Source organism: Pocillopora damicornis, chromosome 3 (assembly GCF_964200805.1).
Source record: "Pocillopora damicornis chromosome 3, jaPocDami1.2, whole genome shotgun sequence".
NCBI classification, from domain to species: domain Eukaryota; kingdom Metazoa; phylum Cnidaria; class Anthozoa; order Scleractinia; family Pocilloporidae; genus Pocillopora; species Pocillopora damicornis.
In genome coordinates this window covers 5,902,075-5,928,654 of record NC_142672.1, presented here as the reverse complement: position 1 = coordinate 5,928,654, position 26,580 = coordinate 5,902,075, and the positions used below count along the sequence as shown (strand labels likewise).

The 26,580-nt window shown below is 35.6% G+C and overlaps 5 protein-coding genes across 7 annotated transcripts in view; 2 read left to right on the top strand and 3 right to left on the bottom strand.

Moving 5' to 3' along the window:
* LOC113677429 (putative tRNA N6-adenosine threonylcarbamoyltransferase) overlaps positions 1-26,580 on the bottom strand; it is a 272,358-nt gene that overhangs the window by 7,534 nt on the left and 238,244 nt on the right. The gene's annotated exons all lie outside the window — the stretch shown is intronic.
* Positions 414-4,460, bottom strand: LOC113677430 (exosome complex exonuclease RRP42). 2 transcript variants are annotated; one of them, XM_027194232.2, is made up of 7 exons: positions 4,234-4,460; positions 3,576-3,670; positions 3,125-3,290; positions 2,585-2,655; positions 2,229-2,349; positions 1,706-1,861; positions 414-1,131 (listed from the first exon to the last, which is right to left on the bottom strand). In XM_027194232.2, exons 1-7 carry the CDS (start codon positions 4,390-4,392, stop codon positions 1,024-1,026), a joined length of 876 nt encoding a protein of 291 aa, XP_027050033.1. In that variant the 5' UTR covers positions 4,393-4,460; the 3' UTR covers positions 414-1,023. The 2 variants fall into 2 exon arrangements, with proteins under 2 accessions (XP_027050033.1, XP_027050034.1); XM_027194233.2 differs by having other exon boundaries at positions 414-1,127; positions 4,234-4,417.
* Positions 4,446-9,832, top strand: LOC113677431 (E3 ubiquitin-protein ligase RNF166). Its single transcript, XM_027194234.2, has 6 exons — positions 4,446-4,663; positions 5,461-5,620; positions 6,711-6,808; positions 6,949-7,060; positions 7,697-7,804; positions 8,436-9,832. The coding sequence occupies exons 1-6, from the start codon at positions 4,554-4,556 to the stop codon at positions 8,499-8,501; spliced, it is 654 nt and encodes a 217-aa protein (XP_027050035.2). The 5' UTR covers positions 4,446-4,553; the 3' UTR covers positions 8,502-9,832.
* Positions 8,488-14,169, bottom strand: LOC113677432 (uncharacterized). Of its 2 annotated transcripts, XR_016184893.1 has the most exons (9): positions 14,059-14,169; positions 13,841-13,974; positions 13,166-13,285; positions 12,382-12,472; positions 12,181-12,316; positions 12,029-12,100; positions 11,255-11,277; positions 9,166-10,757; positions 8,488-9,126 (listed from the first exon to the last, which is right to left on the bottom strand). XR_016184893.1 is itself a non-coding variant. In XM_027194235.2 (8 exons), the coding sequence occupies exons 1-8, from the start codon at positions 14,089-14,091 to the stop codon at positions 10,563-10,565; spliced, it is 804 nt and encodes a 267-aa protein (XP_027050036.2). In that variant the 5' UTR covers positions 14,092-14,169; the 3' UTR covers positions 8,488-10,562. The 2 variants fall into 2 exon arrangements, 1 of the variants encoding a protein (XP_027050036.2); XM_027194235.2 differs by having other exon boundaries at positions 8,488-10,757.
* LOC113677433 (ER degradation-enhancing alpha-mannosidase-like protein 2) lies at positions 14,225-23,006 on the top strand. Its single transcript, XM_089199947.1, has 12 exons — positions 14,225-14,567; positions 15,265-15,375; positions 16,310-16,349; positions 16,713-16,818; positions 17,087-17,212; positions 17,332-17,469; positions 17,999-18,072; positions 18,573-18,714; positions 19,252-19,376; positions 19,737-19,881; positions 20,916-21,037; positions 21,367-23,006. Exons 1-12 carry the CDS (start codon positions 14,476-14,478, stop codon positions 21,820-21,822), a joined length of 1,677 nt encoding a protein of 558 aa, XP_089056073.1. The 5' UTR covers positions 14,225-14,475; the 3' UTR covers positions 21,823-23,006.

Sequence of the window (26,580 nt, the reverse complement as noted above, 5' to 3'; positions counted from 1 at the left end):
TCTTGACAAGGAGCAAAAAAAGTAATGTCATTTCTATCATATACCATTCTCTAGATAAGCTATCTTTCCACATTTTATTTGCAATAGATTTTTCCTTTCTGAACATAAATTCAAAGTTGTTGAATTGCGTCCAATAAGTACCCGAGCTTATTACTAACCCCATAAATACCAGGTGACAGAGAGTACATTTTGAACCACCCACCCCCTTCCCCTTCAAATGGGATATCAATTAAACAAAATCCACTGCATTTTGCCAGGTTGTCCTGACAGCTCACTGGTAACAAATAATTACCTCAAGGAGGTGGAGGGAGCTCTGGCTCAAGAAATTTTCTGGTTAGCACTTCAGTAAGGAAGGAAAACTCTGTTTATTAATGTAGAAGACAAGAAAAAGAATAAGATACTGTACAGAAGGCTTTTTAAAAAATAAATATTTTTATTCTTGATACATTAAAAAATGCATTCTTGATCCTTCCTAGTCTGTAAGAGAGGTCTCACTAACACTGCGGCACATTAGTTCCAAAGCCACTAGATATAGACCAGTGCATATGGCGGACCACGCCCCTAAGTTGGCTCATTTCTTCAAGGTATGCCAAACAAGTCAGCTCATACTTTGCAGCTTTGAAGGGTAACATTTGAAAGAACAACTATGATAATCAATTATAATAATTATATGCGTGAAGTCTCTTGAGATAGATATTCGCTGATACCCTTCCTTGATATGCAAACAGATCAGTGTTGATAAGAGTTGGTGAAGATACCGTGAAAGGAAAGGATAACATTATCGGACCGTCCCTCAGGCAGTGGTTTCTTACATTTCAGTTCTTCATCATCATCACTGGAAGGGACAGATTTCACTATCCAGCTCAAGACTGTGTTCAGGATATTTTCTGACTTCTATTGTCTTGAACAACTATGTCACACACCAAAGGTGAGGTGACATCTCAATCTCCATGGGTGGGTCTCCCTGCTTAATTGAAACCAGTGCTCTCCTTGACACAATTGACTTTTAAGGTGGCCCTTCATCTATAATAGGAAACCAACCTTGTCTTTATTTTTACTTGTTTCAACTTCCTCTTTTTCAAGGACTTTCAGAAGTGCTTTGTTCAATGATTTTCCAACAGAACTTGCTGTCTAAAGAAAAAACAGTGCTATCAGATGACATAATGTGATTTTTAAAATAAAACCACTCTTTTCTTAATAGTATGTATTTATTATCTCAATCATAGGTTAAAAAGGTGTTATCAGGACAGGATTAAGAATAATCACTGAAGACAATGAACTTGAGAATGCTAATCATTCCCTTCTTGCTGGTTAGTTACTGATCAAACTCTAATTAAAATCTCTACTGGATTTCTAAGGAACATATGATACAATGGAAGAACTGAAAAAGTTAACCACAAACAACTCAGACATAATACATTGCACCTGTTGTTATACAATCACAAATGTGATAGATAGGGTGCACAAACAAAAAATGAGTGCAATGTTTCTTATTTCATAACTTAGTTGTCTTGGATAACTGCATTAATTGCCATTAATCATTAACTACTAATCATTAATGTATATGATTTAAATGTCTTTTCTGCATTATGTGGTTCAATGTCACCTAGTCAGGGGAAGAGTAAGTAGGTTAGCAGGAGTGTAGGTATAAGAATGAATAAATAGTGTAACTAATGCTGCAACAAAAGAGAAGAACCTTCATTACCTCAGTCATCTCAAAAATAGAGTCTGGATCCAGAGCACCTTGGCCAACTTTCTGCATTGCACAGATATTGTTGTCACCATTCACTGACACTAGTAACTGAGCAAGACTACAAGCTTCCTCTTGAAGACTGGCATCCACAACATGACGATGACCAATCTAAAATGTTTTAAAATTAAATTTAAATCCAAAAAAGCCTTCCCATAGGCATCTTATATGGATAATGAACAAGACAGGCTTAGACCTTATTCATCAATCCCAAAAATGAGCATTCTACCAAAGCAAAGATTTGTGTAAGCTGACCCAAGTACATAATTTTCTCATGCAAATGACTTGAACCTCATCCTCTTTTCTGTAAAATTTAATTGGAAATTAATAAAATGTGTGTGTGTTTCAAAAATTGTTCCAACTGTATCTTCATGCACAGTGTTTGAGATCTGACAGTTGATTACAAGGTAGACAAACACACTTACTGGTTGGAAAATAAATTCAAATTTCTTCACACCAATGTTGCAGGTTTCTATACCTTACTCATAGTGACTGTTACTGGGATAGAATTGACATCCAGTCTTCTACAGTCATGTGGATCATCTGATATTTCAAGTTCTTCACCTCCCTCTTCCATAGATACTGAAACATTTGGAATTCTGAAAAAATTGAGTTAAATTTCAGATATTCACTATTCATTACAAAATTATCAATAATCAAACCAAAGGAAGACATATTTATCTAAGATACATTGGCAAGGTAGGACTACTAGAGAAGCACCTTTGCAACAATACTAAGGTAACATGACAATAAAAATGATAATGATGATGATGATGATGATGAAAACAAATGATGAAGTTTGCCATTCTAACAGAATTGCACATCACATCTTACCTGGTGTTATGAAGAGCTGCCTTTACTGCCAAGGACACACAATCAAACAGATTCCCACCACATTCTAACACCTACAAGATAAACACTTTCTTATTCAACAAGTTTTAGACTTTATAGAGGGCTGTCTCCCATCCTGCTGTATTACTGACAACAGAAAAAAATTTGATCAAGTTCAAGTACACAAGTTTCTTTGGCTGAGAGGTGTTGTGAGGTTCAAGTAATGTTCTGGCCAAACTGGGCTTGATCACCAACTAAAAGAGCAGGATCTCTTCTAAAGTAATTCTGAAAATGTGATGTTTTAATTGTTAGGATTTAATCACAACAAAGTGCTCAGACAAATGGCCAATGTTCATGCATTAACCTTTGAAAATAGCTTTTTCAGTAATAATAACTCTGCCTTGATCAACTTACAGTAAAAAAATCAATAATTTCAGAAAGGAACTTTTGAAGAGGAGCAAACACCAAACTGGCATGAATGGCAGATACATGAAGCCTCGTCCAGACATTTTACAGAAAATCGACAACAAAACTTTATCGTACCAGAGCATCAATATATAACACCCAGCACTGCTTTCCAGGTAGGATGCACAATGACTCTAGATCAATGGCAGACTTGTGGTTATAAGCCTTCTCTAAACTCTTTGCCAGCATTGCTCCCAGTTCATCTCCTCCGCGACCTTCAAATTCAGGAGAAGCATTTGCAGAGCTAAAAAAATAAAAAAATAAAAAAGCAAAACAAAACAAAAAAGTGATAAAACTCTAGCACATGTAAGCAACATTTTAAAATCCAATTTCTCTTCTCCCAATATGATAAAAATACTAGCAATGTAAATTGCAAGTAGAGTAACATGTTTTGAAGATTAATACGCATCTGTACAAAAAGGTCTGTGAGTAAAATTATCTTTGAAAAAATTTAGTGGAGTTGCAAAACGAAAAATACTCAAAATAGAATGCAAAACCCTAGACAATAAACAAGAATAAAATTACTTACCAGTCAACAAAGAACTCAATATATCCATAGTTTGGTTTCTCCAGATGAGGTTCTCCTATTTCTGCTTTTACTCCGACCAAGATGTCTGTTGTAGACTATGAATTGAAAAAGAAACCATTAAAACTAAAAGAAAATTTCGTCAATTACTCAAATCATGCATAAGTATTTAAAATCTTAAAAATCATTTACTTTGCTGTTGTATTGATAATTATTCATAACCAGTGCAGTCGAACTTTCATTTTTATCGTTTACGCTTTCTTCCCGATAACCTCTCTCGAAACAGCTGTATACACTATGAATTGAGTTGATGTTTTGCAAATGAATTGGCTTTACCGCCTAGAAGAAGAAAGATGTGAGTTGTATGTATTTTAGGACCTGAAACATTAGCGAGAACTTATCATTAAAAAAAAAAAAAGAAAAGCTTCCCAAATTTAAAACAACTCTCAGATCCCCGCGACGCGTTTAGATTAATAAACATGCCTATCTGTTATGTTAAAAAAAGTTTGACATAGGCTACAAAAAAAAAACCAATGTCATCGAATCGTCTAGAACTTAGCCACGGAAAAAGTTCAGGTGGTCTTGCATTTACTCAAAGTTGATTGACACTCGATAAGAAGTTACGATTAGAACTGTATCCTATTCCTGTTTTATATCATACCAAACGAAGTCGTGCAGATCCGCTGGTGTTTGACACGATCCCAGTTTCCACCTCAAAATGTCTATAATCGTGACAAGACCTTCCATCGGATCGGAAATCTTGCTCTACTCCATTCACGATAAAAGTTCGTTCGAAGGAAGAAAGCATGGCATCCGCCATTTTGTAAACCTTGAATTACGTGACGTACCAATTGTTTTGATTGTGTCCGCTGATCTCAGCCATCGAGTCTGTTTATACTGCTCTGAAAAGCGGAAGCTGTTGGTTGAGTTTGCAGCAGTAAATTACTGTAAACAACCTAATTTTCAGCCTCTGAGGAGGAAATGGCTACAGGGGGATATCATGGAAAACCACTGGATACGGAAGAGGACTTACAGTGCCCTGTCTGTTTGGAAATTTTCGAAAATCCCATCTCTATTCCTTGCGGACACACGTAAGTAAAGTTAAATTTAATCAGAAACGAAGTGTACTTTTTAATGGCCTAAATTTGCTCTTAACGGAAGTATCTTTTCATTTCTCTAGTTTGCATATATTCCTCTTAAACGTCTGTGACTTAGATCTGACGATTTCGTTCGTTAAGTTTTGCGAGTGCACGAATGCAAGCAAATATACGAGACTTATTCAAACCGGAAGTGAAGTAAGCCGGAATTGTTTGTCAAATTTCCTTGTTTACAGGATGAGAAAGCATTATCCTCTTCCAGACTTCCCATTTTAAAAATGTTTCATCACTATCACAGAGCAACTGTCGCTAGAATGGTGCAGGAGAAAGGTTGTCAGAGGCCACTATTTTCAAAACACTGGAAAGTGAAATTCTAAGAAAGAAGTAATTTTCTATAAATCTTTTTTCCCACAATATATCCAATCCTGGGCAAGGACTCCAAAACGTCAGATTTTTACATCATATTTCAGACCAAAAGTGTTGAAATCCCTCTTATCATAGCTGTTATACCTCTGAAGGTTATGGGCCTGGGGTAAACTTAGTTTGGTGCCCTTGTGATATTGCAGCTAGGAAAGCCCTTTGGAGGGAATTGTCTTGTCCAAGGATACTGCAGAGCTTGCTAAACAAACTTTAGACCTAAAGCCCAGTGTGCTAACAGAGGCTTAATGTCTCTCACATGAATATAAAGGATAACAACATATCTTGTGATTTGATTACTTACAGTTATGGTAATTTTGACATGGGCTGTAAAGTGATCCTTTATGACAACTTTACCTTTCCTGTGATTTCAGTTTTTGCAGTGATTGCTTGAGTTCAGTTGAAAATCTTTCTGGATCATCCACATGTCCTGTTTGTCGGGATAATTTCAACTTTAATGAGAAAAGAAGAGCAAGAGACATTGACCGGCAGATTCGTCACAATACAGGAACCTGTTCTAGTTGTAACAGACAGGTACTTACTTCGGCTTTTTTTCAGTGAGATCTAAGGGCCAAGGGATGGGGACATAGCATTTTTAGTAGGAGGAAAGGGGGTGGGGTGTATCCACAGCAGACTGATGATTAATTAAAGAATGTTGAATGTTACATTTCCCTCCTGCTTCTTACTCTCATTAAAGTTGACTTGTTAACTTCTCTGCCCTTTCTTCTCCTGTTTACCTCCTTTACTCCTTCACTGGAAACAGGGAGTTTTACTGAAGTACAGTTATGAATAAAGGTGCTTCAAATGATTATTGTTAATGAAGACCTCACTGGAAGAAAATGTTGTAAAATCAGCATCAGCAAACATTCATTTGTCTACATCAATGTGATCAACCTTCACTTTTTGAATTAATATGAATTTAAATTTCATTCATGCACACCAGGAAAGTAAAGCCACTGATTTATTAAGGTAAAATTGGAACCAAAATTAAACATTCCCCACTAGTATTTCAATAGATAACATGCAGTACCTGGGGATTTGAGGTCATCAGTCCATTAACTGTCACACCTTTGATGTTGTAGGTTTTTTTGTGCTAGTGATTGACAATTCTATGGAATTTGAATGAATTTCAAACCTAATATCAACAAACAATCATGGAGTGTGATCTGCATAATCTGGAATTAAAAATGAGCATTGTTTTGGGTGGTGGCAATATTCTGCTGGCCCTCTGCTGGACAATCACACAACACAACTGATTAAAATTAATTTTCATAGTGAAAACCATTCCCCACTAGTATTTCAATAGATAACATGCAGTACCTGGGGATTTGAGGTCATCAGTCCATTAACTGTCACACCTTTGATGTTGTAGGTTTTTTTGTGCTAGTGATTGACAATTCCATGGAATTTGAATGAATTTCAAACCTAATATCAACAAACAATCATGGAGTGTGATCTGCATAATCTGGAATTAAAAATGAGCATTGTTTTGGGTGGTGGCAACATTCTGCTGGCCCTCTGCTGGACAATCACACAACACAACTGATTAAAATTAATTTTCATAGTGAAAATTATGAATAGAAATTAGGTAATAGCTCACTTCTTTTGTTACTCTTTATCACAGTTTCCTATGTCAAGATTAAGAGAGCACAGATCATCCTGTGAGACAGTTTCTCCACTACCTTTTGTCCCTGTTGCTCGTACTTCACAACCTAGGCCAGAGTAAGTTTTATTTTACTGGCACATTATTGTTGCCTTAATTATGTGAACAGACATTTGGGGTAGCAAGGTTACCATGTTGCTAGAATAAGTGATTACTTTTACTGTCACCAACAACACTGTTCATTTGATTTGCTTTCTAGGCTTAAAAATCGATCAACATTCAGTTGTCCCTTTTGCTCCCAAAGTAACTTGGACAGTAAAGGAATGTTAAAGCATGTGAACAATTATCACAAAAATGAGAGGCAATCTGTGGTAAGTTGAAGAATAATTTGAATAGTTTATGTAAATGAAAAAGGGAAACAAGGCTCCACTTTCCTAACCAATTAGATTAACCCTTTAACTCTTATGAGTGACTAAGACAGAATTTCTCCTTACAATATCAATACAATATCAACCAGATAAGTGATGAGTATAAAGAAAAATATCAATTTGAGGATAGCTAGTTGATCCAATACTAAATTCTCTGAACTAACATTATAAGAATTGTATGGTTGACAGTAAGGAGAATGACAAATTTGATCTGGAAGTTAAAGGTTAAAACTAAAACCAACTACGACTTGGTCACTGTGTTTTGCTGCACCTCAGGTGGTTTGCTTGTTTTACTATGAGTTCTCTTTGGCTCATTGTGATATCTTCCTTTGTTCTGATTAGCTGTTGCGACTTTGGTGTTGGTTTTACAAAACTCAGACTAAAAGTACTCTAAAATAATTGATGTTGTGATTCGTGGCAAAATAGTCTTAGTAGGGATGAGCTCATGTGGCTGGTTTGTATAGGGGGAAGAGGGAAGGGGGAGGTAGGAGTTAATTGTTAATCATTGACGACGAAGCATGCCAGTGTTGGGTTGTGTAACATACTGAAAAATAGATTGAATCATTTTGTTTTATTTAGGTTTGCCCAATCTGTGCCAGCATGCCGTGGGGAAATCCCAATCAGAAGAGTGGTGATTTTGTTCAACATCTTAATTTGCGGCATAACTTTGAATATGATACATATGTGGTGAGTCAGTTTTGTGGGTTTAAAAAATTATGATCATTAAAGACTAAGAAGTTAATTTTTCTTTGAATTCCTGTGCCTATCTTTGCCAATTTTCAATGTGTTGAGTGGATCTTTAAGTTTTTTTCCACTGTGACAATTACTAAACATATATCTAATGAATATTCTGGTTGCCTGTTGAAGGAAACACTTGCTTAGTAAGTGCAAAGGCAATATATTTGTCACTATGGCCCTAAAGTTATGACGTTTGACCTTGCCCTAGCAATACAGCCACCTTGTTAAGGGCCTATTTAAACAGTACGACTTTGTCGCATGCGACAAGCTTACAACAGGCTTACAACACGAATTGTTTCGTGTAAATCAAACCTACAACTCGCTTACGACTCTTAAGTCATGTCATAGGCCTGTTGTAAGCTTGTCACATGCGACAAAGTCGTGCCGTGTAAATAGGCCTTGATACATTCAGTTTTGTCCATTTGTGAGTGTATGAACAGGGTTCCACTGTAACCCTTGAATCCCTGACTGACATTCTTTAATGGAAATAAAAATATTGAACCCCACAACAATTTATTGAGGTCTGCAGTTCAAGCTCATAGGTGAACAGTAAAAAATTTTAATCATTCTCATCTCACAGGACTTTAACAATGACGAAGATGCAATTCTACAGCAAGTTTTGGCTCAGTCAGTTCGAGACAGATGATAACTTTTAATTAATGATTTTCTTCCTTAAGTTCTTACTTTCAATGGTGCCCTTATCCTTCAATTGTTTTAATTAATAAGGTATTAAGATGGAGTTGAGGAGAACCACCTAAAAAACATTTCACTGTGTACTGTGATCATCCAGGTGTGAGTGGTTAGTAGTTCTGAGAAAGACAAGAAGAAACAGTCAACTCTGTTTGACAACTTCTGCAAAGTTGACAAAATATCAGTGACTATAATCAACACAATCTGTCTCAGAGCTATTCTCACCAAGATGATCAGACTACATGATCAACTTTCTTGTTACTATAATTGCAACCTAGGACTATTACAGATTCCATGTTGTCGTGCATCTGTTCAGTGATAGACCACATATGATGTCAAATGTGGTAACAAGAAAAAACTGGCACACAAGGCACAGCCAAGTGTCACTGAATGATGTTCCTACCATATTTTGATGTCATGTGCGATCTTTTACTGAACAAATCCACAGCAACATGGATTACATTTGTTTTGTATGATAAATAGTCAAAAGTAAATGTTGTCAGTAGTGAATCATCTAATTATGTGTCTGTCCTCTGGTGGATCAAATGTAGGAACCAATCAAAATACATGTATGATTTTACCTATCATATATATCAATCAAAATACATGTATGATTTTACCTATCATATATATCACTGTGTTCAATGTTGAAGAAATCTTTAAAACACAGTCAACTTTCTGTTAACAGATACTCATGTAAGCAGACAGTTCTACTTATGGACACTTTTTAAACTTTCCTTTTTGCCTCCGAGTCAAACTCTGTATTTATACATTCCCATAAGTGGACACTCCCTCATAGGTGGACATACACACTTAAAGAATTGAAAATTGGATTTTCTTTTGTTTACACCCTCTTGTAAGGGGATTCTCCATGGATAATAATTGACTCTTAGCAATATGATTTGTCTTGACTTTGCAAATCAACAAAAATATGAACTTTGACTCAGCAATATAGCATCAGGGTCAGTTTTATAAAATCTTCATTTGTGCACAGGAAAGCAAGCAAGCCAGCCCTCCTGTTAACCAACATCCACCCTCTTTTCTTTGGAGTTCGCTTATGGGAATAATTCTTGTAGGCAGACAGTTCTATCAATGAATACTTTTCCTAATTCCCTGAGGGTGTCTGCCTTGAGAGTTGAATTTCTTTTGACATTCAACTATGCCATCAGCATACGTGTGCTGGTTTCACACTTGGTGTATTGAAAAGGAATATTTAAGAATGACAGGAAACAGGATTAAACACAATGGTTGGTCTGTGACAGTAACATGTTAAAAAAAACAAAGAAACCACAAAACTCTGTAAGTCTTTGAATAGGTTGTTTTAGTAGAGATTACTGGTAGTATCCTTTAGATCTGCTCATAAATTGCACCTATTGCACCCGTAAGTCTCTGAATAGGTTGTTTTAGTAGAGATTACTGGTAGTATCCTTTAGATCTGCTCATAAATTGCACCTATTAAAAGATAATAAGTATCTATTAAAAAAAAAGTTGACATCTACTTAAGTGGATTCTCTATTTAACCACAAATGATACATGTAAATTTTTTGGTGGTTGTTAGCTGATACTGAATGGGCTATTAATAATTTAAGGCTGGAAAGTTTATAGAAATACTGGAACTGTTAATTACAAACTAACATCATCCAACTTGATTTAATTTCCAGCTATTTAGCTAACCAATGAGCAGCATGAAATTTTTTTTTTCCTCCTGGATGCTATTAGTTCTTTTAACCTTATTTATAATTCATCATCCAGAGTAATTACATAACAATTCTGCTCTTTAACCCTATAACTCCAGAAGTGATTAACATGTTACTTCTCCCTCTAATATCCATACATTATCCAGCAAACAGGTAATGAGAATACTCCAACTTATGAGGTAGAGGTTGTTACCTTGATCTAACACCAACTTCTTGTAACTAATTTACAAGGAAATGTGTAGAAGCTAGAGAGGAAAATTAACAACCAGATTTTGAGAGTTTAAGGGTTAAGAGCAGAGATTGAATTATTTGTTAGAATACTATTGACTTGTAAATTCTCTTGCTTGTGACCTTGTGCGTTTCCTATGGCGTTTTGTTGGTGCTGTAGTTGTTATTTTAGGGAAGGAAAGGCCATACTGGGAACACAGTTGTTTGAGAGCTTTCTCATAGGCACTGTTCAGTCTTGCAGCTTGTTGAAGGGCATATTTTAAGTCTTCTACTTCTTCAAAGAATCCCTGAAGAAAATCACAGAGAATACACAAAATTAAGTTTTTTACTCAGACAAAGATGCTTGGGAAAAGGATACCTCCAAACAGGAGTTAGACCTAGGAATTACAAATTCATTCTTCCAAAGATCTTTTATTGACATACAAGGAGAGGTGCCAGAGAAATTTAGAATGTAGGGGGGACTGATTGTTTAGTAGCTTGTTGGCACAAGCAAACTCTTTTAGAATTGTGTCCCATGTAATATTGCATTAATAGGAGTTATTGAAAAAGAATCATGTAACATAGTATTTCACCAAACACAATCCTGATGATTCAAGATATGAAAAGACTTGAAGAAGGAATTCTACGCAATGAAAGCATTGTGCAAAGTTTTGACATACAAGAGTGGAAGGCTGTGCCCTCCCCTCCTCTCTATGTTTTTTTAAGGGGGGGGGGGTTGTGCTCCCCTACCATGACAAGAAAAAATTGCTTTGACTTGCTATTAAAGTTCCAGTATTTCACTAACCCGGTCCAACATCTTGAGTTCATCTGAAAAGACCAATGTGGAGTGTTTGACCCCATGGTTAAAATACAAACATAGGAAAAAATGTGTATTAAATTAAATCATCTGATACAAATATGGTTTATGACTAACATACATATTCCATTACATGTAAGTATGCTGAAATTAGAGGATAGAGACACAACCAAGTGGAGTGTAACACCTGACAAGTGAAGTCTTGAACTGGGTCATCATGTATGGGCTTTTACATCAAAGGAATATAGACACAGATTGATTTGAAGTTTTACAAATCTTTGCTGTTTATTTTTCTCACATTTAATATTTTGTTCTAACAAGTTAACCATAATTTCAGGGTTTTAAACCTAGTGAAAAGTTCTCTAGATTTACTCACTTGTAAAATCAAACAAACATAGGTGTTCCCAAGCAGACCAATTTGCTTTCCCTGTGAGCACATCTTGTCACTAAAGGTTAATATTTACTGAAGACTGCTTGGCACCATTGACAATTGCTTCACCCCAAAAGTCCCAAGATCCTAGTGTGAATTCTCCCCATGAGCTGCTACTCAATTCCTTGTAGATTAGTTACAAGAATTTGGTGTTGGATCAAGAAAACAACCTCTACCTCATAAGTTTGAGCATTCTCAAAATTCTGCCCGTTTGTTGGATAATGTATGGATATTATATGGGAGAAGCTACATCACTTCAGGGATTTAAAGGATTAATTCAAAGAGATGGAAAAAAGTTAGTTATTAATATAGTAATGAAATGAATCCCAAACCTTTAAACTTTTTTCTTTCCTTAGCAATCCTATCTCTCTCTCGTGAAACTTTATGGAGATCAGCCATTAAATCTGAATGAAACATTGATGAAATAAAAAATGATTGAGATCACTTTCCTTCTAAAGGGAGAGTAAATGGTCATAGTTTGTACCTCTCTTAGAAGGTGTTAGTCGTTCCTTAATGCCCACAGCATTAATTCTGGCCTGCAGAGCTTCATTCTCTTTGTGTAATTCATCTATTTTTCTTTTGGCATCTTGGAGTTTCTTTTCCAGATCTCTGTTTTCCAACTGTGATTAATATGTACAGTCAATTTTAGATTTTTCATCTCTGACAATGAGAAATTTATACTCACACTCAAAGTAGCAATTTGTTCCACATGGGCTGTGTTAGTCTTTAGTTCCTTCTGGTATCTCTTCATAAGATTGTTATGCATTGACAACATCCTAAAGCAAAAGACTATATTTAAGACGCAACTTTTCTTCATATGAAAGTTATAGATGATACAGAGCAGGACAATAAAGCAGAGAATTGAGCTATGTACCAACAGGTCTCTAATTTTTTAAAACAGGAGACATTTTGGACAATAAAGCAGAGAATTGAGTTATGTACCAACAGGTCCCTCATTTTTGAAAAAAGGAAAAATTTTGGCTTACTCTAAGCTTACTAGCACATTTCATTCACAGATCAGATTGAATCAAATTCGCTCAGCAAAGTGTATCTACTTAACAGCCCTTGCCACTTGGCAACCTAAAGTAAAAAAAATATTGCTATAAAAAAATGTTTTTTGAGGCTAATGGATATTCCAAGACTCCCTACTCCAACAACCAGAGGCCATTCTTCTCCATGAGAACAGCAGGACATTATAGAGGTGTTGAAAGCAGATGCTAATTTCAGTAAACTCACTACCAAAAACAAAAAGTAATGTAAGAAGTGGCTGCAGCTTGCTACATGATTGCGAAGCACAAGTAGCCACACTTGCATGAAATTAAGTCACCACAATTTTTTCTACTTCCTGTGACAAACAGAACAGTCACAGCATGAAATGCTGCATTAACATTCAGTCAGTTTCAAAATAAAACAAATATTAATTAATAAACTGTGCCTTGTCAAAACTGAAAGATGAAGTTACAACTAACTTGGTTGTACTTTCAAATTGTTCATCTTGAGCTGGTTTCTTTTGTCTGTCGTATTGGTTTGATTTTATCGCTGATCCCCCAACACTTCTTTGTCTTTTTTCTTCAGTCTGAACTTGGACACTGTATATAGAAGGAGAAGAGGGCGAATGAACAATCTCTTCAAAAAGGTTTTAATTAAGCAGTTTGATGCAGGAGAATAATGTAAACTTACGGTAACAAGAGAACGTTCTTGACATTGAAACGAACAAAAGAAAAAAAAAGGCCAGGCCATCAGAATTTAGCTGGAGAACTCTAAAGAGTATGGAGAGAATTCTCAAATCTATAGTGCTTCATAAACATCCAGCTTTGAGAACGTTTGCGCAACTAAATTTGGTTTGCCACATTTAAGAAATTTAATTATTATATGAAATTATATTAAGCCTGCTCTCTGTTGCCAAAAACACTTCGATCTTTGCTTAAAAGCAAGGTTTCTTGTAAGCCCACGAAGGATACCGTCAGTGATAAACAGGTATTGCTCAAGACAGTTTGTGCGCGGATTAAGGTTCATTCCGGTGCGATAGGACCGATAAATATCTTGGCGCAAAACGTCATATTACATCATATTAACACACAACATACTCGATGAAAAGAATTCGAAGTCAAGAGTGAAAATATACAACTGGACCTACAATTTACCTTCTTGAATTAGTTTGCATAAATCTTTGGGTAGTAAACTGCTCCTTTAGATCGTTCAGCTCTCTTTCTAGCACTCCATTTCTTCTTGCAAGTTTCTTGTATTTCTTTCTAATCCGCTCATTTTCAGAAGACAGCTGAGGAAATGACCATAAGTCTAAGGTGTTTGAACAACGAAAATGAATGAATTCGATAACTGAAACTCAGCCGAAATGGCTTACATATAGGCAGTTGTGTACATCAGGCATTGACATTTTAGAACACTGCTTCACAAATCTGTGACAAGGGTAATTTTCAAACTCTGCCGCTATTGACCGTCATTATGGGAAACCGCTGACAAGGTTAGAGGAAAGCAGTGTATCCCGCGGTGTAAGAGATACCATGACTAGCGGTTTCCCCTCTGAGACTACGTTTTATCAACTGGTCAATGTAGATTGAAGTTACATTTTTTTCTAGTTGTTTTTAGTGAGAGCCAGGGATATTATGATCACTTTTCGAAAGACTGACGGTAGAGCTAAGTCAAAGAGACTTGTTAAAGACCATAATTTAGAAGACGGTGTTACTTATATGAATCTGTCACTGTAAATACTATCACGCGACAGACAAATTATCTTAGAATTACACAGTTTACAAAAATAATGCGTCGAAAAATGGTTCCTTCATTATTTTTGCTCTTCTTTTTGATGATTTGGGGAGAATGTATGACAAAGGAGGAGATAGAAAATTATAGGTGAGTAAAGAAATCAAATCTGGCTAAATACTATATGATGTATGTTTCCAGCTGTTTTTAGTGCATCACGTCTTTACACGTTCGAAGATAATTCATCACGCTGAAATCACGAAAGGAGCACGAAAACTGCGATATTCCGTGAATTATTACGGGGGCTATTATATTTTATCAGATATTTAAATTGTTGATAAGTTCGATTCTCTTAAATCGCCAGAGAAAAGCCCGCAATATTTTGCAGGAAGTGATGCAGAGTATTAGCATATCTCTTGTATGTGCGACAATCATGGGAAGTTGTTTGAACCGCGTGTGCAGATGGTGGGTCATACAGGCGCGAGTTGCCCTTTGTTCCAAACATCATTACAACCCAAAATCGAGAAGAGCACATTTAGTTATCTCTAAGATACGCGTGTTTTATTTGAGTTGTGTTCCAAGAATAATTCATTGCATCAGAAAAAGCGAGCCTGAAACTATTTTTACTGTCAGAATTAAGTAAATGTAAAAGAAGTAAAGTAAAAGCATATCAGCTTCTGACTTTAAATTGTAGGGTATGCAACACCCCATGAATTATTTACATATTTTCTCACTGACCACATACAAAAAATTTACCAAACATAACTACTGTGCTTGGAGCATTGCAGTTATGTTGATCATGGTAATTTTGAAAATAATTGTGAAGGTGAACTCTTCCTTATTTCAGATTAAAGACAAAATCTATGTTTTATCATGGATATGACAGTTATCTCAGACACGCTTATCCTTACGATGAATTAAAGCCTTTGTCCTGTAGTGGCCAGGACACATGGGGAAGGTAAGATTACTTTAACTCTTTAACTCCCATGAGTGTCCAAAACAGAATTTCTCCTTTCAATATCAATACAACATCAAGCAGACAAGTGATGAGAATAAAGAAAAATCTTAATTAGGGGATTATTAGTTGATCCAATACCAAATTCTCCAAACTAATATCAGAAGACCTATATGGCAGACAGTAAAGGAGAATTACTTATGAGATCTTGGGAGTTAAAGGGTTAACTGTTAAGCTACAATCAAATTTCAGCAAAAGCCCAAGTTTGATATTTTGAAATTCTCTTAACCTTCTTACTCCCAGATGTGATGAACATATAAGTTCTCCCTGTGATTCCACTAAGTTATCTTGCAAAGAGGTTATTAGAACAGACATGGATGGTGAAACAGACAGGCTTATTAGCCAGAGATGTCCGAGTGGTGTATCACCAAACTCACCCCTCTGATCTACAAGGAAATGTAACATGGCCAGAAAGGAGAATTGCCAATTGAATCTTGGGAGTCAGAGGGTTAAAACAATAAGTACGAGTATGGGACTCTGAGTTCTAAACTGCCAAAGTCAGCAGTTTAGTCTTAAATCCTGTTGAGCTCTATTGTCTAAAAAAATTAAAGAATTAAAAATGGGGGTGTTGCATTGCTCAGAGTTCTAGGAACGTAATTATATCTAAGGGTGTACTGTAAGGTTGAAAGAGGAGATAGTGTAGGCTGTTTTTCTCATACATAGCCCTCATTAGAGTTTTCCATTTGCAAAAGTTGTCATAGACACTTTTCAGGAGCTACTCTTACTTGGACAATCAGAGCACACAATGAACTATTTCAGCAGGGTTCAAAGCATTTACCCAAAGATTAGACATGTTGGTTAGCAAAAAGATCACATTAATTACTGACAGCAAAGGTTGCATATTCTAAACATGAAGTATAATTTTTTATATCATCAGCTACTCCTTAACCTTGATAGATGCCCTGGACACACTGCTAGTGAGTTGTATAAAGTTGTCAGAACCATAGAAATAAAGGAATGATTGAGATAATGTCTGATACATTTACCCATTCATTTTTTTTTTATCTCTACACCTATACCTTTGCTTATTCACCTCAAAGTTGATACATAATGTAGTTTCTTTGTTCCTTCCTTAATTTGTTCATTTATTCCTTCCTTCCCAAATTAAGCCATTAAATAAGTACTTTATCATTCATTCTTTCATCTCTTCCCATAATTTCAAAAGTCCTTTTTGGTTAATACTAACTGAAAAATGGTGACATTTTAAAAAGTCTTCACAATAAATACCAACAGAGTTCCTATGTACTTGTGTCATCTTGAGTTCTTCAATGTGTTTTCAGGTTCTTGGAAACACATCAGAGTTCCAAAGGATCACAAATCTGCTGGAACAAACTTTAGATTTTGATATGGATATTAATGTTTCTGTGTTTGAAACAAACATAAGAGGTGAGAACTAATAGTTGATAAATTCAAATTATTACTGTTCTCAAGCACAATACATGTAGTCTGAACCCTTTTACAAAAATTTTCTTTTTTGCTAAAGGTGACAAATGTTTCATTATTACTTTTTAACAATAATGCTCCTTCTGAAAATAAATTTTATTTTTAATTGATTAATGTTCATATTGCAATGTGAAGTATACAGTCAGCTAAATTTATCATTTTATTATAATTATTTTATTATTAACAATAGGTAATATTTACATTTTATTAGTTGTTGGAGGTCTTCTGTCAGCTCACTTACTTGCACCAAGGGCTGGAGTAACTGTAGAGGAAGGGTGGCCATGCCAAGGCCCTCTGTTGAGACTTGCAGTAGATGTAGCTGAGAGGCTGCTGCCGGGTTAGTACTTTATATTTTTGCTTTTTAGGGGCAGGCAAGGAAGAAAGGTCATGCAGAGTACTTGAATAACTTTTTTCCTATATGAAAGCACAATTTTAAAGTATGTCATTAATTCTCAGCTTTTAACACCCCAACTGGAATGCCATATGGTACTGTGAATCTTCGTTATGGAGTCCCTCCATCTGAGACACCAATCACCTGTACTGCAGGGTGTGGCACTTTTATTGTAGAGTTTGGAACAATCAGCGCCTTGACAGGTAACAATAATCTTTATTATATGACTTGTTCGGTAAGTAGGATCAGTAAAATGAGTGCTATGTTCTGATTGGCTTTCTGAGCAGGCAATATGAGGCCTCCCTGGAATCACCCAGTTCTAGTCAAGTTCACATTATAACCAAAAAACAACTGTCACTATCTTCCCCTGAAAACAGAGAAACAAACATAACATGATAAGTTTTGTAGTGTAATCTTTTTCGCTGTGTGATAAATGCCTCACTATCCAAGCTTGCTTAGTTAATATGGGTGTAAAGAAATGTGTTACATATAGCTTGAGAGTAGTGTAAAGTAACTGGTGAATATTCCTCATGTCCAATTAAAAGGTAATAGCTCAGGCCATTAAAACATTGCCAGAGAATTGTGTGTGAAGTAGGCAAAGAATTCTTTTATCTCTGATGCTTGTTGAACCCCCTGAATGTATGAAGTATCCAGTGTTTAATAAAAATAACAGGGTAACAAGAAGTTCCTTGTTAAGTATTGCTTTGTTATTAAATTCAATGTTTCAATTAGGTGATCAAAGATTCAGGGATGCTGCTATGAAAGCTTTAGAAGGTCTTTGGAAAAGCAGATCAAAGCTTGGACTGGTAAAGAAACTCTTCCATGATATTCATGCTAAATACAAGCCCTCAATATGATGGATATGCATCATAATGTGTGCCAGTTTGTTTTGTGAATATAATTACATGACTTAATGCACATAGCATCCAGTGCTCTTCTTCTTGTTATTACCTAATATTGCATCCTTAGATCATTCCCTACTCCCTTTGGTGGGTCTCAATTTTCAGCATCCTTTTGACAGCCTAACATCAGTACAGGCTGCAGTACAAATGAAGGGGGAATAGCCCTCCTCTTCCTCAGGTAAGAATGTCCACATAAAAATACTTGGGTAAAATGCTTTAAGTTAAGCCCCTAACACCCCTTCCTACTGGAATTTTTGCTCCTCTCTCTCCTCCTAACACCTCAGTAAACTGATGGACAATCAACTGTAGAGCTTTCTTGGTTTTTAGTGCTATGCTGTTTGTTGTCATGGAACAATCATGATAGCATAATATTTTCCTTTCTCTTTTTTCACTCTTTATTTTAGGTGGGTAACCATATTGATGTATTGAGTGGAAAATGGACAGCTCAGGATGCAGGCATTGGAGCTGGTGTTGACTCTTACTTTGAGTATCTCCTTAAAGGGGGTATTTTGTTTAGTTTGCCAATATTGGTAGACATGTTCAAAGGTAAGCCAGGATAATTTACTGGTCTGAGTGCTGGTATTTTCACATGCAATTTATTCCTTTACAAGCCTTCCCAACTTGGATATTATCATGATATTACACAGGATAAGGAAAAGATAAACTGAAATGAGAGCCATAAAAAATAACATTCAGTTCTAGTGGAATGAGCAGAGATTGAGCAGTGGTGAGAGTGTTTGCCTCCCATTGCTGTGGCCCAAGTTTAATTCCTGAACTTGGTATCACATGTAGGTTGAGTTTGTTGTTGGTTCTCATCCTTTGTCGGTGGGTTATTCTCCAGGTTTTTGGGTCTCCTCCCTCCACAAAAACTAACATTCCAAATTCCAATTCGATCTGGAAACTGTGTACAAGAAGGGCCACCTTGTGGAATGTTCATGGCCAACCTCCCATTTTTGTTATCTTTATTGTCATTACTCTAACTTATTATAATTATAAAATTATGGATGCTTACTTTAGGCACACATTTTACTTGATGACTAACTTTTTAATTTTGTCATTATTTATTCTTATTTTCTATCAAAGAATTGTATGGCAAAGTTCAGCAGCACTTGAAGATTAGTGATTGGTATGTGTGGGTCCATATGGATAAGGGTCAGATTACAATGCCAATCTTTCAGTCTCTTGATGCCTATTGGCCAGGACTTCAGGTAGGTGACAGCTGTCATTGATTAGCAGACACATTGCAAAACAATTAAGTGATGACAGCGATTGCAGGCATCTCCTTTGAAATCTGGCACTACATGATGTTAGTCAATAGCTTGTTAAGTCTTAACTCTCAAACACTCAGGAGTGACCAAGACAGAATTTCTCCTTACAATAACAATACAATATCAAGCAGACAAGTAAGAATAAAGAAAAATATGATTGAGGGGATTTCTAGTGATGCAATAACAAATTCTCAAAACAAGCATGACAAGAATTGTTTAGCGGTCAGTAAGGAGATCTTGATTATTAATGAGATCTTGGGAGTGAAATGGTTAACATTTAAAATTGATATTTTTGAATAGACATTATGGGGTGATATTGGACCAGCATCAAGAACTCTTCAAAAGTACCACAGTGTCTGGCGGCATTTTGGATTCATCCCTGAGTTTTATCAGATAGCATCTGGAGAGCCTTACTCTGGAAGAGCTGGATATCCCTTGAGACCAGGTAGAAAAATAATAATCATATTTTGATGGCCAAAGCTGTTTTTTTTTTATTTTTTTTTTTAATACAATATATTTTCCTGTTATGTTACACCATTCTCCTTCTCCTACTTTTCTTTATGAAAATGTGGCGAAACAAAGAAAACAGTTCTACTGTACCATTGAACAAAGTGTGCTAGTTAAGCATTTTTGTATGAGAATTGAAAAGCAGCTGTTGCACATTATACCATTTCCTCTTATTCACTCTATTTAAAGAACAGACCAGTAGTTTTCTTTTGTACTGCCTCATGCAGTTCAAGCCACAATTTTCCACATGTATTGTGGAGAAATAAGGAAAACAAACCACTCAAAGAGAAATACATATTAAAATAATCCAACGTGTATTAAGGGGTCACCCACAGGGAATGACAGGATGATAGCTTAAAGCAGGTTGACTGCTTAAAGTACAGGTTCCATTGAATACTAGTATAAAAAAAATGCCATAATTTACCACTTAATTTACAAAAACTTGGTCAAAAATATTATAAAGGTTAATTTGGGAGATAAAGATATGGCTGAAATTTTACTGAAAGATTATTCTTAGTTTTATTTGTTGAGTGGTTGTGCTTCAAGTGACCTTTCATTAGTCAGATGGAGGACAATACAGTTATTAACCCTTTAACTCCCAGACCACATTTGTAATTCTCCTTACTGTCAACCATACAATTCTTATAATGTTAGTTCAGAGAATTAAGTATTGCATCAACTAATTATACCCCAAATTTAATTTAATCACTTTTCTGGTTAATATTGTATCGATATTAGAAGGAGAAATTCTGTTTTAGTCACTCATGGGAGTTAAAGGGTTGAGGGGGAAAAATTTCAGGATGCTGATAACCAACCACTTAATACAGGGTGACCTCTTGTACAGTGCCACATAATACAGGCTTGACTGTACATCTTTGTAGGGCATTACTACTGCTCAGCTTTTTGATAAGGGGATCTTGCAAACCTAGCAGATCAGTTTGTTTTTAACAGCAATTGTTGCATTTGTTTTAGAGCTGATTGAGAGTGCCATGTACTTATATCGTGCAACAGAGGATCCATATTTTCTTGAAGTAGGGAGGGATATGCTGGAATCAATAGAGAGCAGTGCTAGGACACCATGTGGTTATGCTACAGTGAGTTAAACATCACCTTAAAACATTAAAATATTTAATCTGAGTGCACAACTATCAGCATTTTTTTTTTAGTTGTTGTGTAGTAACTATATGAGTGCTGTGGCTAGTGCTACAAAATGTAGGTAAGAGATACATTTCAAAGATATTTTAGGTTTTACTTATTAGCATATACTAGGTATAATATTTTTGAGGATTTTAGTTTACTTTCAGAAAAAATTGAAGGAATCTTAGAATATGGCTACAGTGATGTTTATGTGTAAAGTATTAAAGGGGATACTTTTTCAGAAGATGTCTCCTTGCTAATTCGGTTTCATACAAATTTTTTTTAGATAAAAGATGTTAAAACACATGAGCAAGAGGATAGAATGGAGTCTTTTTTCTTAGCAGAAACAACCAAGTATTTGTATCTTTTGTTTGATGAACACAATTTTATTCACCAGAGCAATGGCTCTGTGGATCAACAAATCAAAGCAACACAATCACCTTCATGCAATCCTGGCTCTGCAGGTTACATATTCAACACAGAAGCTCATCCAATTGATATTGGAGCAATTCATTGTTGCTCACCTTCAAGACTGACATATATACCTGAAGAGTTATTTAGAACTAGAGATATGTTACTAGAAAACTCCCAAGAATTGAATTATGAAAGTAATGAGGATTTGAATGATGAAGAAGATGTGGAGAAGACTTTCACTGGTGCCTACACTTGCAAGGAAAGGCCTTTCCACAAGAGATTCTCAGTGTTAGGTGCATTCTTTGAAGGAAGTGAAGAGGCACCTTAGTACACACTTAGGTTAGTCTCCTTCGCAGATTTTTTTGGAATGTCATGTAACACTCTGGGAGCCATGCTTGACATCTTAAAGAATGGCTGGAAAGAAGAATCTACGTAGATTGGCAACACAGCATAAAGAAAATAATATAAATATTTATTCAGTTGAAAATTAAAGTTCTAAAATATCTATTTTTCTAACATGGTGTAGCAAGAAAATTTTGCAGCTTTAATATTTACAGATTTGAGGGTTTTTCTGGACCCAGCTGGAAAATAGGTCCCTTACCAGTCTTTTCTTTAATAGCCCATTAAAAAAGCTAAGGAAATCAGAATGGGCTTTGGGTAAGTGCAAGGCTCCTGCTCCATTCTCTTGATGTGACAGTCGGTTTGGGCATTAAGGTATTGCCCTTTTATGTTATAAAAATCAGTAAAATGACATGACATAGAGAGTATCCAGCAGGAATTGAAAGTTGAAAATTTCTGTTTCCTCAGTCTGTTGTTAAAATACTGTTGCTCAATGAGAAAATCATAAACAAAACAAAAAAAATTGGCTGACCTCTGAAATAAAAATCTTGCAAAATTTTGATGCTTTGATGTTAATAACAAATATTATTGTTTATCTCAGGATGTAGTCACTTCTGATGTGAATCACAATTTTTTGACTACATACTGCTAGTTTTATTCAGTTGATGAAGCCCAGACAATAAACTGGTTTCCTTATGAAACACAATACTGCAATACTCTTCATTAGGTGTTCTGTTACAAATTCCAAATTCCTCACCTAAACAAGAATTGCTACATGCAGCTGCTGTCATGGTTCACATCGGAAGTGACGTCATTTTATGACAGATTATCAAAATATTTTCTTCTTATTATACTTTATTAGAAAATGTTGAAAAAATTAGCAAGAAAACGGTTTGCTAAAAAGAATGGATAGTTTAGATAGGAAATTTTCAGCTATTAACAGTTATGTGAAGTACACAACTGAATGATTTGAAAAAAAGTCGTGACAATTTTTTATTTCATTATTATTATTTAAAATGTGTTACCAATATATGATTATGAAATCATGAAAAACTACAGCTATTAATAATATAGAGTTACCAGTAACTCGTTACACCTACCTAGTTTCTCTGACCAGTGTTTTACTTACTGATAACAGAAATAAAGGTTTATCAGTAGCACTTTACACAAAAAGTCTTGCTTTAGTGTGCAATAAAAGAAGAAAAAATGTAGAGTTCAGAAAGGCCGAAAAAAAATCTCGGCAAACAAGGTGCAATGTAGTGCTAGGTGTGTCATCTGCTTGGGGTTTCACCTCCCTTCTGAACGTAATATACAACAACAAGGAAATGATAAAGACCTGCATATTACTTAACATACCAACCAGAGGACTCAAGTGATCAACATGTAACCTCTCCCTTCAATATCCATTTACTATCCAGCAAACAGGTAATGAGAATATTCAATTGTATCAGGTAGAAGTTTTTATCTTGATCTAACACCAAATTCTTGCAACTAATTCACAGGGAAGTGTTAGGCAGCTAAACCAGACCAATGGCGCTGATTGCAGAAATGATCAAGAACAATTTTGTATAGAATTCTGTCAGTTAAGCCACACGATATTTCACATTTTGTCACATCCTTCTGCTCAGAGTTGTTACAAACTTATTTTTTCTAGTTTGAAGTTCTCAGTTGCCATCCGAAAGTCATAGAATGCTTGCGATCAGTCAAACTAAGATAAAATCGGGTGATGTTTAAACTACCCTGCTCTCGTCCAAGGAAATATATAGAGCTACTTGCAAGATTACTCTCCAAGAATCTAAAAAAACCTTTTAGAGATATTTTCATTTTTGCACTTTAGTTAACCACACCGTTCATCCACAATTTGGCAGAGGATTAGAATTAGAATTTCAAATTACTTTGTCCGTCTTTGTATAAAGGAGCGTAGCAGGATGTAATTGTACTGTTGTCCACCATGAGATCAATTTTTTTTTAGTTGTTAAAATCGGACTTTTGGAGATTCTACCAGTACTAATACCATTAATTAATACTTCTATCACTACTATTAATACTTCTACAAGAGAATATCAATATTATCTTAATTGTACTTCCACGATCAATTTGAAAAACCAATCGAAGATAAATTTTTGCAAATCCCTCAAATACTTCGATGCAAGCCACCAGCTAAAAAAGCAAAAAAAAATTTTAGGCAAGCACGATCTTAAACTAGAAATATTTCTGTTTTCTATTTTCAATTCTACTGCGTTTGCTATTCCAACAATTATCATCCAAATCAGTAATCAGTTGTGGCTTTTTTCATAGAGTTTGACTTTCCGGCACTTTTTAAAAGACCGAAACCATTAGCTGACGAATAGCAACAATTTGAATGACTGATTAGTAAGAAAAACTAAAGCGCTTCTGTTCATCGCTTATTCAACGTTTTCTGTTTTGTAACCATGGTTACAGCACTTCAAATAGTTTTATTAACGATGGCACGACACCACTTTTTTAGCCATTGATATTTTCAGGGGTATTTAAAACCCTCACTTTAATCTATTAGAAAAAGAAAGATCCCTTTTATGGTATTTTTGTGGTTTAAATGTTTGGAACAATGACCGTATCCTTTGACAGCCGATTTCGATATATCTGTAATCGTCTGAAGATTTTTCGACGGCTCTGACATTCTGCTTGTTTTGAGATACAACTGATTTGTAAATAAACTCATTCGGGCGGCTGGTAAATCGGCTCATGATGTCCACCGCTGAAATATTGTCCAAAAATTAGAAACATTTGGCCCAGAAGCAAAACTTCGAGGGAAAATATGAAGTTTTTAGGACAGTCTTTCAGCCAAGGACCTTATCAGCCGAAATACCAACAAGTCTGAAGGGGGTTTATTTATTTTGTAATGTACCCTCCTCTTAATTTTCATATCACGCGAAACCGCTCGTAAAAAACAAGTACCTATCTGATGCAGATGCGCAGTTGCGACCACCTTTTAATATTTTACTAGACTCTACAAAAAGAATGTTTTTTGTAAAGTAGCCAATATAATTACGTGAAAATTAATGGGTTGACTATGACGTTATAGGCTTGTTTCAAATTTCGCTCGAGACTTTGTCTCACTGTGTTTAGGTTCCTAAAATTTCTGATCACATTTCATCATTTGCAGCTTTGTTTTAGAGTTAGATTTGCTGACTTTTTCAAAACTCATCTGCTGGACTTTTATTGAGGTATTTCATTGACTATTATACTTGTCCAATGCTACATATAGAAAACCAATCACTCACAGTTAACACCAAAGCAACGATCTGATGACTACAAATAAGTAGAACAGCTGAACAGGATGAAGGTCTGTGGCGTTTATTTTCACCTCTCATTAAACCGTTTTGTTTTGTAACCATAGTTACAGCATTTTAAACACTTCTCTAGAGGGTAACAAGACACGACTTTCACTTCTGACACACACAAACACGATATCAAGTACAACAAACATTTTGTCAGTCAGAAGGTAAGAAAATATATTTGTAAGCTACTTTCCATTTTTTGCACGAGGGTCAAGGTATTCACAGGAATTATGTCGAGCGACGATGAAAATAATGTTATTAATAAAGTTCCGTTGAGGGGCGTTCGAAATGGTAGCGTTAGGAACCCTTAACGGGGACATTTGCATTATCAACTAAGCTGATAGACCTAAGTTACCTTGTCGTTAATAACAGCCTCTTTGAACAAGAGTACCCTACCACAAACAAGATTTTCGCGCACGATTAGAAGTACAGTATCGTACAACGCTTACTTGTAACAGTATATCACATCCTCTTTAACATTGTATATTTTATCATTACTTAGGCCCATGGCTTCCTGGGTGAAAAAAAAATTAAGCTGACATGTACCCCTTGAATTTTATCGCCATTTTTCCTGAGTTTCTAGGCACTTTCGAGTAAGATCACTCTTGTCAGCGGACAGATATTGAGTCAAAATGCTTAATTTGTGGTGATATCGTTTACAATTTCGGCATGAACTTAGACCCGAAACACCAAACTGAAACGACCAAAACGAAACGACCGTAGAAAATGTAGATTTCACTTCAGATATTCTCTCGCATTTAAGGCTTTTAAATTATTATGGCCGTCTCACGAAACTTTATGTTTTCTCCACCACGCGAGCAGCTAAAACTAAATTAGACACTTTAGTTTTTAGGACGAAACACTTTAGTTTTTTTTGTAGTTTTTAGGACGAAACGCCGGCCAAATTGACTACCAAAGCATAAGGAGAAGAAAAAACAGATAACGGTATTCATTGACAACATCTATGTACGTGAGTTTTTTATTGATTTTTTTTTTCAATATGGTTTCCTCGACGCCTCACGCCAAGCTGATGGTAATAGAGAGATAACTCCCGTGAGATAGATTAGGAGTAGATCATAATCTAAATGAGATGAATATGACAACTGGAGCCTGACACCCCTGGGCATTCATTTATTTTTATCAATTTTTTTTGTCTACCATTTTGGTCGTTTCGGTCGTTTCGTTTTGGTCGTTAGGTCCATTTCGTTTCAATCTTTTTGTGTTGGTCATTTCGGTGGTTTTGCATGTCGCTTATTTCCTATCATTTTGCTGTTTTTGGTTTTAGTTTCGGATCTTAGTTTCATGATATTATTTCTTAATCCTGGTTGCCCAGGAAAATAAGAATAACTTTGAGGAGAACATTTTTTGCAAGATACTTTCTTAATCGGAAAACCATAACCTTATATATAATACTGTGGTTAACTCCG